At 43.5% G+C, this 14,167-nt stretch overlaps 1 protein-coding gene across 2 annotated transcripts in view; it reads right to left on the bottom strand.

The window, feature by feature from the left end:
• PDE6A (phosphodiesterase 6A) overlaps nucleotides 1-14,167 on the bottom strand; it is an 85,977-nt gene that overhangs the window by 30,371 nt on the left and 41,439 nt on the right. For both annotated transcript variants that reach the window (XM_008014956.3, XM_073010588.1), the window contains 6 exons: nucleotides 11,716-11,763; nucleotides 8,620-8,769; nucleotides 7,600-7,743; nucleotides 5,913-5,978; nucleotides 5,558-5,704; nucleotides 4,369-4,476 (listed from right to left, as the gene is read on the bottom strand). In XM_008014956.3, the coding sequence (XP_008013147.2) occupies nucleotides 4,369-4,476; nucleotides 5,558-5,704; nucleotides 5,913-5,978; nucleotides 7,600-7,743; nucleotides 8,620-8,769; nucleotides 11,716-11,763 (663 nt within the window). The remainder of the gene's footprint in view (nucleotides 1-4,368; nucleotides 4,477-5,557; nucleotides 5,705-5,912; nucleotides 5,979-7,599; nucleotides 7,744-8,619; nucleotides 8,770-11,715; nucleotides 11,764-14,167) is intronic.

Here is a 14,167-nt window from a genome sequence, read left to right as displayed (position 1 = left end):
ATACTGAGGGTCGAGGATTAGATGAGTTTTAAGAAACTTGTAGATGTCAGGTTTTAGGATTTGGAGAATTTCTGAACATGACCAGGCTGGTAAAGCAAATCTTCCAAACGTGGTCTACTGGTTTAAGCACAGCCCGGAGGAACCCTTCCCTGGGATTCTGCCAGACATTTAACTCCTTGTTGATGCTGGGTGTTGAAACAAAATGTGGGAAAGCACTCTGGAGAGCTGATGCTGACTCTAAGAAAGCAATCACTCTAAGTGGTGTTCTTGTCACCCTCTGTGGCAGCCTGGTCAGAATTCCTGCTTCTGGGCCCTAGCACCTACTCTGGCCTGAGCATTTCAGCCAAGGGAGAAGGGACGAGGATGAGGAAGGGCAGAGATTTGCATCATGATCTGGATGGTGAAATAATTTTAAATAAAACACAAAGGTCTCCAAACCCTCTGAGCCAAAAATATGAACACAAATACACACAAAAAAAAGTCCATCCAAGGATATTGTGACACTGTAATAGTGAAAGATTGAAAAGACTTCCAAGTCCAACAATAGAATACTATGCAGCCTTAAAATTGTATCATGGATATGCCTTAAAAACATTATGCTAAGTGAAATACACCAGACACAAAAGGACGAATACTGTATGATTTCACTTATATGAGGTGCATAGAATAGTCAAGATGAAAGAAACAAAAAATAAGATAGGGCCAGGCATGGCAGGTCACACATGGCAGCACTTTGGGAGGCTGAGGTAGGAGGACCATTTGAGCCTAAGAATTCAAGATCAGCCGAGACAGCATAGCCAGACCCTATCTCTACAAAACTAAAAATGTAGCTGGGCACGGTGGCACGCACCTGTGGTCTCAGCTACTTGGTGTTAGGCCCAACTGCGTCATTTTGTAAGCTCCCCATTATTTTGCAGACCTTGGTCAAAGTGAAACATTTCACAGGGGTTTGGGTAGGGAGAAACATCCTTCCTAACCACCTGACCACAAGGCAGACAAAGGCTCAACTAAAGAAACATTCCTATCATATCTTGCTGGGCAAAAGTCCAAGAAACACCACAATGGCATCCCACCAGGCCAAGGGCAAAACCGCCTCATCATGAGAACATCTTATCAATAGCCTGCCAGGCAACAAGCCATACTGCCCAGACCCCTCCCGCCCATACCTATGAGTACCCCCAGCCTGTAAGCAGCGGTGGGCTCTGGCATTAGGCCGGTTCCCGCTTCTGTAGGTTTTATGCTGGGCGTAAAGCCTGCATTTGCTGTTGAGCCACCCTCTTTCTGTGTGTGTGTGTGTCTTTCTTTAACCCTTGCCTTCCCTTCAAAACCTAACATTTGGGAGGCTGAGGTGGGAGGATCGCTTGAGCCCAGGAGGTCGAGGCTGCAGTGAGTCATGTGTTCTCAGCACTGCACTCCAGCCTATGTGACAGAGCAAGACGATGTCTCAAAAGAAAAAAAATTCTAAGAGGATAGAGATTAAATGTAGACTCCTCTACAATTTCTTATTACCAAGAGACTAAAAATATTTGAGACTGTTACTAAACATGTTCTGTGCCACAGTGACAGATTGTACTATGGGAAAGTACATGCTTCCAGAAATTATTATTCACAGACTATTGATCTACAGATTGCTGGTGTGACAGACAGTTCACAATTTTTGCTTGCTTCCTAGTGTTCACTAGAAATTAAGGTGACAAGGGTTAAGAATTCTAATTAATATAAGGCTATATTAACATATATTAATATATATTTCTTTATCATTTAGAATTCTTAACACAATTAAAATGTTATTTATAATATAGTAATAACTAACAATATATTATTAATAAAACAATAATGTAAACAATTCTATAAGCAATTATATAAGAGGGCAAAAAGTACTTTTGATAAGAAAAAGCTATGAGATATGAGGATGCTTTATTTTGTTAAGGGGAAAAAAATTTTTTTGTCCTAAAGTAGGATAACTGGTTGCTCCAAAATGAGAAGAGGAAAAACTACAAGACAAAAGCTGAATGGATAAGAAAGTTGTAGAAGGCTTGTGGAGGATAAATCTTGTGAAAGTAATTGTATGTGTGATTAAGCTGGCTAAGATTGGAAGAAAATTATTTGTAAGTTTTTCTAAAATTTTGAAATTAATGCTGTCTTGAACATTAATGTCAACAGTACACTGATGCAAAACTAGAACTTGGACCTCTCTTTTAAAACAACAAATTTTCTTTGAGTATTGGTCTGCTCAAAGTATAGGAAATTTATATTTTAGGTAATTGGCCTAGGAAACAAAGATTCTGTGCTTTGCCAAATTGATTTCGTGTACTCCAGGTTGTCTTTATTAGGTTTCTGATCACTTAAGAAAACTGAGTTTTCTTTATTAAAAGAGCTAAGGTCCTTCTGTAAGTATTTAACTTTCTATATTTTTATTTACTTTTTATTTATTTATTTATTTTTTTGAGACAGAGTCTCGCTCTGTCACCCAGGCTAGAGTGCAGTGGTGCAATCACAACTCACTGCAGTTTGGACCTCCTGGGCTCAAGCAATCCTCCCACCTCAGCCTCCCGAGTAGCTGGGACTACTGGTGCATGCCACCACACTGGGCTAAATGATCTTATTTTGGGCTGGGTGCAGTGGCTCATGCCTGTAATCCCAGCACTCTGGAAGGTTGAGGCAGGTGGATCACTTCAGGTCAGCAGTTCGAGACCAGCCTGGGCAACATGGTGAAATATCGTCTCTATTAAAAGTACAGAAAGTTAGCTTGGCCTGGTGGCATGCACCACCACATCACAGTCACTTGGGAGGCAACCTTACAGTATGCTATGAAGGGACCACAAAAACGTAAGTGTACCACTGGACCCTGTTCAGGAGCTATGCAGACTTATGAGTGGACAAACTTAACTGAACTCTGTTCAAGCACCACTACGTGGCCTCTTTTCCAGTCCCCAAGGGCTTATATTGGGTTTGGTTTACTCTGTCCTGTCTCCCTGATGGTTCCGAACTTATTATTTGGCCAGGCTCACTCCTGCTCCCAAATAGCTTTCCCTGAAAGTTCCCATAATAACTCGCGCAATCAGAGGCCAAAGCAATCGATAACCAGAATTACTACCGACCTCAAAATAGATGAAGATAAGTTAGTGTCTATGAGGAAAGTTTCCAGTGGGGCTCCTGGGGGCTCACTCTTGCTGGTAGAGAGGTACCAGTAAGTACCAGTAATAGGGAATTTAAAGCTAATTATACATTAGAGGGAAATCTTCGATTTTATAGTCAATCAGGCCTCCCAGGGTTCAGACAGGTAGAAGCAACTCTCTAAAAAGTGGATGAGAAGATTCACGGAAATACCTAAAGGAACATGATGCAGCTTTAGACCTCCTCTTTGTCCTTGTTGGGGCTTGCATATGGGGCTGAACAAAACTGAATGTTGCACTTATCTTTTCTCTGATTTTAATACTACAGAAAGCTTAATTTAAAAGGTGGCTGATACTGCTGTTTCTCTAAACACTGCCACAATTTAAAGAAAGTTCAGAACATTTCTCTGGGGAAAAGAACACACGATGTGTTTATGGGAGCAGCTAACAGGTGGTTTGCAGGCATCTTGAATGGTGAATGGCAAACTTTTCTATTCCAAGGTTTTCTAATCTTTATTTTTTTTTTTAGTGGATTTCCAGATTACTATGACTTGCACTGCCAGGCTAACTACAGAAATGGATACCTCTTTATATGAGGCCATTGAAAAATGAAATATGTTCCTAATTGTCATTATGCCCCAAACAAAGACTATAACCAATGACAAATTGAACTGTTGATTTTTTTTTTTTTTTTTTTTTTTTTTTGAGACAGAGTCTCACTCTGTCGCCAGGCTGGAGTGCAGTGACGTGATGTTAGCTTACTGCAACCTCTGCCTCCTGGGTTCAAACAATTATCTGCCTCAGCCTCCCAAGTAGCTGGGCTTACAGGCACCTGCCACCACGCCCGGCTAATTTTTGTATTTTTAGTAGAGATGGGGTTTCACCGTCTTGGCCAGGCTGGTCTTGAACTCCTGACCTCGTGATCCACCAGCCTCGGCCTCCCAAAGTGCTGGGATTACAGGCATGAGCCACCGCACCCGGCCCTGTTGAACTATTTTTATACTTGTGACATGGTTACCCCCAAATAACCAGACTGAGGTTGGGGGTAGCTTGCAGCTTTCTTTCACTTTTTGTTTTATATGCATCTCTATTCTTGGAATCCTTTTACACTAAACTTGTACGCTTTCATGTCATTCTTAAAAGACAGCAAATAGAGAAAGAAGAACAATGCTATTGCTACCATGTAGAGTCTGCATGAGATTGTCTAGTGTGATGCAAGCCCACCCTACCAGCCCCACCAGCCCCACCATACCACCAGCAGGGAGAACATGGTCTGTCCCACGTTGAAACCGTGCCGCCAGTTGTGGTAGGTGATCTTGCGATAGCCCTTACTCAGGGAGTACATGAACCGCACCAGGGCCTGTGAACACATGCACATCAGTGAGGCAGGACACACCTGAAATGGTCTCATGAGGGTGGGAGTAACAAAAACATGAAGAAAGCATGGCCCGTGGCCCTCTCTTTTGAGGCTCGAGGTCCTCCAACCCCATCATTGGGCCAGGAGGTGAGAACTTGTAATAAATGCAATTATGCTGTGAAACTACTTTGCAAACTGCTCAACACTAAGAAGGTGTTGTTTTGTTGTTAGGAAACGAGCTGAGCATGCGTCATTCCTCTGACTGAGCTTCATCAGTGATTTCCAAACTGTGCCCTGGAGAGCAACTGTCCTTGGAGAAGCTAACAGGGGCTCTACAGGGAAAAAAAAAACAAAAGGACTCTTTTATCCACTGGTTCTCAAACTTGCGTGTGCATTAGACTCACTTGGAGGACTTGTTAACACAGCTTCTGATTTATCAGAGCTGGGAGTGTGTCTGTGTGTCTGTGTGTCTGTGTGTCTGTGACAGAGAGAGAGAGGAGAGGGAAGAGAGGGAGAGAGAGAGAAAGAAAGAGAAGAATGTGAATTTCTGGTAAGTTCTTAGGTGGTGTGGATGTGGTCTGGGGCAACACTTTGAGAACCACTGCTTTAATCAAAATCAAACAAGTTCAGGAAATTCTGCACACCATATCCCACTGCCTTCCATACACACCTTCTCTCTGGTCCCCCATGCCCCTAGACTCACAGCAAAGCTTAGTAAGGAATCCTGCAGGGAATGAGCCCTGTTTAAATTGGTTTAGCCCACATTTTCTGCCCTTATTTAACTATAGGACCCATTTTTTGCAGCACATCTATTCTCAGCCTTCAGAGCTTAGTATCTCAGAACCCACTGCAAGAAACCAATGCACCTAAAACATCACACTTCACAGGACACAGAGAACAGCGTGTCTCTTTTCTTATAAATGACTCATCTGTGCAACATGACTAATTCTTTAAATCCTAAATGCTGAGGGTAGATTCTTTTTAAGGTAGTTTACAGATTGAGTTTTTTGTTTTGTTTTGTTTTTTAAAGCAAGCAAGTAAGAAAATAAAAAAGGGAAATCGAAGATGTTTGTTTTGACCTCACCTCTTGTGGAATGTGAAATTTATCCACCACTTTGAGCTCATAATACATCTGTATTCCACATTTCACCAGCTCCAGTTCTGTTAGGGGCAAGTCACTGAAGTGAAATTTATTAATTTCATATTTCTCTGCATCTGGCAGCTCTGCTTGCTGTATAAGGAATAGAGTCAAGCGATGAGGAAACATGAAGTGTTTCTGGGTGCCCACCTCCTGTCCAGCCCTGTCCCTATCCTGGGTCTGCTGGAAGGATCAGAACAGAGTGATGGGAAACAGGCTTTGCAAAGAGACACCCCTGCATGCTCAGGAGCACCTTGCACTTGTTATGCATCAGGGCTCGTGCTACCCCGGTCCAGCTCACCAGGATCTCAGCCAGCTCCTCTTCCTCACATTCCCATGGCTCCTTCCCATACACCTCTCTGGTTTTCTGCCAGGACCCAGAATGGCAGGGGAAAAAAAATAGGTTACAACATGCCTCCGCGTTTCCATTCCCATTTATCTCCTTCCTCCAAAGTCCTTGCAACAGAACCACCAGCGCAAAGAGGATTCCACTTAACATTCATTGATGCACAAGGTCCTGGACTTTAGAGCCATACAGACCTGCATTCAAATTCGAGCTCTACCTCTTACTAGCAGTGTTATTAATGCTTCTGATCTGCAGTTTCCTCATCTGTAAATTGAGGATAATAAACATACGTAACTGGTGAATTAAAATTCAATTGTGCAAAGTCATTCTTAAGTAACATATGTAAAATTAAATAATCCATATAAAGCACTTAGCACAGTGCTTGGCGCATAGTAAGCACTAACATAAATTAATGTTGTTGTTGATAGTGTTATTGTTACTATTACTGACTGGGAGTAAGAAGGCCTTGGCCATAGTCCTGGTTCTTCCTCTCATTTGCTGTGTAACTTGAGGCAAGTTCCTTCTCTCTCTGGGCCTATGTCCCCATGTGCCAGAGGAGGGGGAACTGGACCCCGTTACTTGCTCCTGACTTCTTGACTCAGAGCAGAATCTGTCAACTTGTAACTGGTTCACTGAGGTAGTGCCCGATAGGTTGCACATACCCATTCTTTGGCTGAAACTGCGGACTGAGTCAAGCAAATCATGAGGCAATTTATTCAAACTGGATGTTTTCTCCTCTGAATTTACCAGTTATTGAAATGAAATGATCAAATTTGTTGTGGTATCTTCCCAGCTTAAGAAATGCCCTCTAAAAACATTAGCCTGTCTTTCTTTTTTCTTTTTTTCTTTTTTTTCTGATCTCGCTCTGTCAGCCAGGCTGAAGTGCGGTGGGGCAATCACGGCTCACTGCAGCCTTCAACCTCCATGGGCTCAGGTGATCCTCCCACCTCAGCCTCCTGAATAGCTGGGACTACAGGCACGCACCCCCATGCCTGACTAATTTTTGTGGGGTTTTTTTTGGTAGGGACAGTGTCTCACCATGTTGCCCAGGCTGGTCTCAAACTCCTGGGCTCAAGCAATCTGACCACTTTGGCCTCCCAAAGTGCTGAGATTATAGGTGTAAGCCACTGCACCCAGCTTAATAGGGTCTTTTAAGTGAGCTGACCCCACAGGAGGGAGGCTCTGAGAAACTGGTAATTGTCCACTGGTCTTCCAGATAAAGCTTCCTCTCAGAGTAGGGGCTATGGCTGGTTGACTCTGTCTCCAGTACCACCTCATTCCTGAGCACAGTAAAAAATGGAGTTTCTAGAGCTGTCAAGCCAACATCTGACCCCAAGAATGTGGTGTTTCTGCAAGGAATAGCTGTCCCCAGGTCACACAGTGCAGTCATTATGTACCACTCTCAGGCACTCATCTGCTCATGCACTCATTCATCCATTCATTCATTCATTCATTCATTCATGTATTCATTCATTAAATGTTGAGGGCTGCTGCATCCCTGTGCTAGGCAGGAAGGATACAGCCGTGCACAAACCCACACCCAGGCTATGCTCTCATGGAGTTGCCAGTTTTGCCTTAATCTGGCCACATCTCTGAGACGCAGTCTGTATTAGAGTAGAAACAAGTAAAGAACATTACACACCAAGATTTTCTGAATTTCTTCATTGTCACACTTCACATGATATTTTACTATGTCCTGGAAAATATCCTTCCTATTTTCAAGTTTATTCATGGACTCATAGGTGTCAGGATTTAAGACAGACCAGCCCAGAAATTGAGCCAAAGACTGAAAAAGAAAGAAAGGAGGAATCAGAGACAGAACACCTAAGTTTAATCTCACCTCTAAAACTCATAGCAAGAGTCTCTAGGCCTCTGTTTTCTCAGCTATAAAGTGGGTTTGATAAGCCATGTGCTGCCCACCTTGCAGAGTTCTTATAAGGCTAAGATAAAGGAATGGATGTGACCACAATGTAAGCAAAGCACTAACATATATAAAGCACCATTCTTATGCGTAATAACTTCACAAAAAGAGAATGTGTTTTTGCATATATGGGGATAGCGGATATACAGGAACTCTGTACTTTTTGCTCAATTTTGGTAAGAACCTAAAACTACTCTAAAAAGTAAAGTTTGTTAATTTTTTTTTTTTTTTTTTTTTTTTTGAGACAGGGTCTTGCTCTGTCACCCAGGATGGAGTGCAATGGCACAATCACGGCTCACTGCAGCTTTAATCTCTTGGGCTCAAGTGATCCTCTTGCTTCAGTCTCCTGCGTAACTAGGACCACAGGTATGCACTACCATGCCTGGTTAATCTTTTTTTAACTTTTTATAGAAATAGGATATTGCCCTGTTGGCCAGGCTGGTCTTGAATTCCTGGGCTCAAGTGATTCATCTGCCTCAACCTCCCAAAGTGCTGGGATTACAGGCATGAGCCACCATGCCCAGCTTGATTAAATTTTTTAAAAAGGAAATGTGGATTTCTTGGACAGCACATCAGTGCAGTACAGAAGTGAGAGTGAAGAAAGTGGTTGATGAGGCTGAATCAGGATTATAGCAACCATGCTGCCCCATGTGATAGAGCAGTGACATCCGGCCCCCTCCAGCCTCCCCCAGCAAGCTGACTCTGAATCCCAACAGCAAAAGGCCTGCTAGCAAGCCATACCTCCATGAGCGTCTCATCCATTTCATCAAAGGGCTTCCCATCTTTACGATTGTAAAATGTGGCCACTCCAACAATTTCTTCCTTCTTGTTCACAATCGGCATTGAAAGCACATTTTTAATCATCCATCCAGACTCATCCAGAGGCTCTTTCTACAAGAGAAGGGATAGATTAGGTTTCCTCATGTTCCAGGCCACAGAGGCAATGATGATAGATTTCACACGACATCATGACCCTGATTGGCTGAGAGGAGGTGGCAAGAGGATGGAGTTCGCTGGATTTTGCATGAGTTTAATTACCAACAACTACCATGAGAAATAACCCATCCGGTTGGAATTCCTTAAGTCAAGTAGCCATTTTGTGTTCACCCCTCAGATGTCAGGGCCAGTGTGTGTCAGGCAGTATGTTACGGGGATGTACTGATGTGTTCACCCCTCAGATGTCAGGGCCAGTGTGTGTCAGGCAGTATGTTACGGGGATGTAATGATGTGCAGAACAGCCCAGAGAGGTAGTGTTTCTCCTTCAGATATGGGAGGTAGTGGCAGGGGACTGGCATAAAAGGGCAATGCTATGATTCTTTTAACTTTGAATTAACAACCTAGATATAACCTGCACATTTTGCCTCTTGCCCTGACTCCCTATGTTACTTTCAACACTTCATTTTCTCTCCTGGAATGGAAAGAATATGTGCCTCACTGAACAAACGAAGTTCTTGATCAATTATAAGACGCCTTTGGTGAGGCCAGGCATGGCGGCTAACACCTATAATCCCAGCACTTTGGGAAGTCAAGGCAGGTGGATCACTTGATGTCAGGAGTTTGAGACCAGCCTGGAGAACATGGTAAGACCCTGTCTCTACTAAAAATACAAAAATTAGCCAATTAGCCGGATGTGGTGGCATGCTCCTCTAATCCCAGTTACTCGGGAGGCTGAGATGGGAGAATCGCTCGAACTCAGGAGGCAGAGGTTGCAGTGAGCTGAGATCGTGCCACTGCACTCCGGCCTGGGCAATAAGAGTGAAACTCCGTCTCAAAAAAACAAAAACAAAAACATGCAAACAAACAAAAGCAAAAAGCAACATTTTTCAGACTACTTTGTGGAGGATGAGTTGGAGGAGGAAAACCAGAATCTAAAAACAAGATTAAATTTGCTTCACTAGTGTAGTTAAACTGCAATCAAGTGGATGGCTTGAGTAAATACCACGTTCTGCTGTGGTTGTGGTCAGGTTAGCAACTCTCAGCAAGTCTTCGGCTTGTCGCATTGATGTGGTCAAAATCACAACACATGAAGTGCAATTTTAACTTTAGAACTATTTTCTCTCTAAGCTTTTTCATAATGTTCTTGAAGGAGAAAAAAATAATTCTGACTTTTCTGAGTCATTTTTATTTCCTTCTGAATTATTTCCTGATTGATAATGATTTGCTTTTCTTTTATTTGTTTAGCCTAGCATGCTAAACCAAATCAATATTGACAGGGCCCCTAGAGCTGAGGATATCAAGAAAGATAAGACCCAATCTTGACTAAAGGAAGTCACATTTCACTAAGAGGAATTAGTCTAACACAGAGGCAAGGATAATAAAAGATGACATAAGGAAAATACATAAGAGACACAAGTTCCTTGGTGTGCCTTTCCAGGTCCTGTGGGATCTGGCCTCTGTCCACCTCTCTAGAATCTTCTCCTGCCAATCTCCCCCTCAATTTCTCACTCAGATTTGTTGACTTACTCTAGTTCCCTCCAATAAGTCATCTCTTTCCTACAATCTTCTCTCCTCTCTCTACTGCCCAAACATAAGTTTTGGGGACATATGTCTTGATTCCTCCCAGATTAAGTCAGAATCTCCTGCAGTGCCCCTCCTCTCCCCCCTGCCCTTCTCCTAATCACCGCTCGGTGTCTCTTTCCCCATGCAATCATGAGCTTCATGGAGACAAAGACTACCCCTGTCTGGCCCACCACTGTAGCAAGTGTTAGCATTTTGCCAGTGCCTTCACAGAAGATATCTTCCATGAAACATTTGTTTAAAAAAAAAAAAAAAGACAAAATCAAATGGAAGTTCAGGTGCGGTAGCTCATGCCTGTAATCCCAGCACTTTGGGATGCCGAGATGGGTGGATCACCTGCGGTCAGGAGTTTGAGACCAATTTGGTCAACATGGAGACCCTGTCTCTACGAAAAATACAAAAAATTAGCCAGGCGTGCTGGCGGGCACCTGTAATCTCAGCTACTTGGGAGGCTGAAGCAGGAGAATTGCTTGAACCCAGGAGGTGGAGGTTGCAGTGAACCAAGATGGCGCCATTGCACTGCAGCCTGAGTAACAGAGCGAGACTCTGTCTCCAAAAAAAAAAAAAAAAAAAAAAAAAATCAAAAGGAATATTAAACAATATTCCATAAAAATTCCAAGGAGAGAGAAATGATATTCAGCCAGAGGAATCATAATAAAACTTAATAGAGGTAGTAGCATTTGAGGTTGTCACTGAAGGGCAGAGAGGATTTCAATAGGAGATGGTAGAACAGGATTTGAGCCGGAGATGATAGGGAATGGCATAAGCAAAGGTGCTGAGGCCAGTCAGGCACAGTGGTGCACACCTGTAGTCTAGCTAATTGGTAGGCTGAGGCAGGAGCTTTGCTTGAGCCCACGAGGTTGAGGCTGCAATGAGCTATGGTTGCACCACTACACTCCAGCCTGGGCAACAGGGTGAGACCCTCTCTAAAAAAACAAAAGAAAACAACAACAACAAAACACCTGGCAAAGTAGCATTTTGGTTATATTTATTGAAATACAACTTTAATGTCTAAATATGATCCTGAAACTTTGGAGCTTTTGTATATTATATATTGTATATCTTGTATATCTTGTTGGGGGAAAAATAGATCCTGACACCAGAAAGCAAAGGGTGCGAATGTTAAAACTGAATAGGACCTTGGAAATTACCCAGTTAACTCTGTCCCCATTTCCATTGGCACAGGACTTTTATCCTGTCACATTTTCACTTTTTTGAGGCTGCTTCCCAGCTGAGTAGGTGGATTCTAATGTATTCTAATGCTCTTTGGGGAGGAAAAAAAAATCATATGACTAAGACAGCAAATAAAAAATGACTTACCTGAAATGCAAAAAAGTCCTCCGCAGGCGCATTCATGATGTTGCAAATCTGAGAGCCGTGAAGGGGAATAATGAAGGTGTGATTAGGCCTGAGACAGTACCCAGCGAAGCACTGTATACTATTTTCAGGAACACCATGTTCTTGCCCAAGGCATTCACATTCTTTTCATCAGGTAGACATAGTCGAGACGGTTTGGAATTATTAACTGAAGCTACTAGACAGAAAAGTCACCTTATAAACATTACTTTTTATGATTTGCTCCACTCTTGAATCATTTCTAAGCTTTGAAAAAGTTAAGGCTACAACTTGTCATTACTAGTAACTGGAGGGTATCCTATGCTGTTGTTCCCCTTTTCTTGCTTATTTGGGTTGTATCCAAGGTCTTTAAGTTAATATAAATACCAGCCCGGCCAATGTGGTGAAACCCTGTCTCTACTAAAAATACAAAAATTAACCAGCAGTGGTGGCGCATGCCTGTAGTCCCAGCTACTCTGGAGGTTGAGGTGGGAGAATCACTTGAACCTGGGAGGCGGAAGTTGCAGTGAGCTGAGATCATGCCACTGCACTCCAGCCTGGGCAACAGAGTGAGACCCAGTCTCAACAAAATAAAATAATAAAATAAAATATGCTACTCTAAATATATTTGACTCAACTACATTTGGGTTCTGTTTTGTTTGGGCAGGTAGGGGTTTTTCCCTGGATTATAAATCCCAAAGTAGAATAATAAATGAAAGGTGTTGTAGCTCCGGTTCTACATTGCTAGATTCCTCTCCTGAAAGTCGGACCAGTTTACCCTACTGGTAAGGGATCAGATGGCACTTATAGAGCACTGTGGGGCCACTGTGCACAGTTGTGTAATGTGTGAACTGCACACAGGCATCAGGCTGAGGGGCAACTGGGAGCTGAAATCCAGCCTGTGATCTGCTTGCAGCACCATGACCTTGACCTTCCTTTAATCATCCTTTGAGAAATGCTGCCTTCTAATTCTCAAAAACGTACCACCTTGGCCCTGCCTGACAACACAGAAGCGGGCTGTGTGTGGTCTCAGAGAGCGAGCTGTACCTGCTCCTGTCCGAGGACTGCCCGCTCACTGCATCAGCCTTCTGACCTCTCCTTTGACCAACTCTATCAGTTGCCATCACTGTCTCCTGATGGCAGAGCTCTTGGAGGCCTCTTTCCTCTCCGTCTGTGAGCATGCTGGTGTCTCTCTCATGCTTGAAAATGAAATCCTTCCTGCATCCATCATGGTCCCCATAGCAACCACTCAGGCATTCTCCTCTTTTCTTTTGCATTCTTTACCTTCTCGTTACCCATCCACTACTCAGCAAACCACATGCTGGTTCTGCTTCCACCTCACCACCAAATCCATTTTCACTGGGGCCACCAATAACTTCTTCAGTGCCAAACCCAACGAGGGTTTTCAGTTCTTATCTTACCAGTTCACTCTGCTGCATGTCATCATCTCTCCCTGTTGAAACTTTCCACTTTCTTGGTTTCCATGACACTGCCCTCTCTTGGGTCTCCAAACACCTCTGAACCTTCCTTCTGTTTCTCTATCACACGCTCCTCTTTCTCCACCCACTCTGTAGATGCTGACACTCTCCATGATTGCACCCTGGGTCCACTGCCTGTCTCCCTCTCCCTAGGTGCCTTCCTCCACGCTCATAATTTCAAACACCATCTGGTCCTGATATCTTCCAAATCTCTGCTTCCAACACTCCTCTCTCTCCACAGCATCAGAATTGTCTCTTCATCTACCTGCAGGACATCTGCTTCTAAAAAATGTCAGTATTACCTTGTCTGAAACTGACTTCATCATTTTACATCCAAGCGTGACGACAGCACTATTCATCCAGTCTAGAAGCCTGAAATTAGCCTTGACTCCTCTCTTCCCCACTCTCTGCCTACAGCCAATCACAAAGCCCTGCCAGCTTCGCCCTCTCAATATTGGACCTGACCCCTTGTCCCCTTCTTGTGTTCTTGCCTCTGTCAAAGTTGTTGTGAGTATTAAATTTAGGTAGTGCCTGACTCACGGTAAGCACCCAGCAGCTGTTAGCAAGAATGATAGTGTTCTTTATCCCACCTGCCTTTGCTGAAATTCTCATCACCTCTTACTTAAATGGTGCTCTGGTTACTTTGCCTGCAGTCCTAGTCCTTCAGATCCATTTTCCAGGAAGCTGCTAGAGTCATCTTTCTTTTCTTTCTTTCTTTTTATTTTTTTCTTTTAGGGACAGGGTCTCCCTCTGTTGCCCAGGCTGGAATGCAGTGGCGTGATCATACCTCACTGCAGCCTGGAACTCCTGGGATCAAGGGATACTCCTGTCTCAGCCTCTTGAGTAGCTGGGACTGTGGGCGTGCACCACCACACCTGGCTAATCTTTAAATTTTTTGTAGAGACGGAGTCTTGGTATGTTGCCCAAGCTGGTCTCAAACTCCTGGACTCAAGTGATCC

This window comes from Chlorocebus sabaeus, chromosome 23 (assembly GCF_047675955.1).
Source record: "Chlorocebus sabaeus isolate Y175 chromosome 23, mChlSab1.0.hap1, whole genome shotgun sequence".
In the NCBI taxonomy this organism is placed as follows: Eukaryota; Metazoa; Chordata; class Mammalia; order Primates; family Cercopithecidae; genus Chlorocebus; species Chlorocebus sabaeus.
The sequence above is the reverse complement of the archived record's forward strand: the minus strand, read 5'-3'. Positions and strand labels throughout refer to the sequence as shown.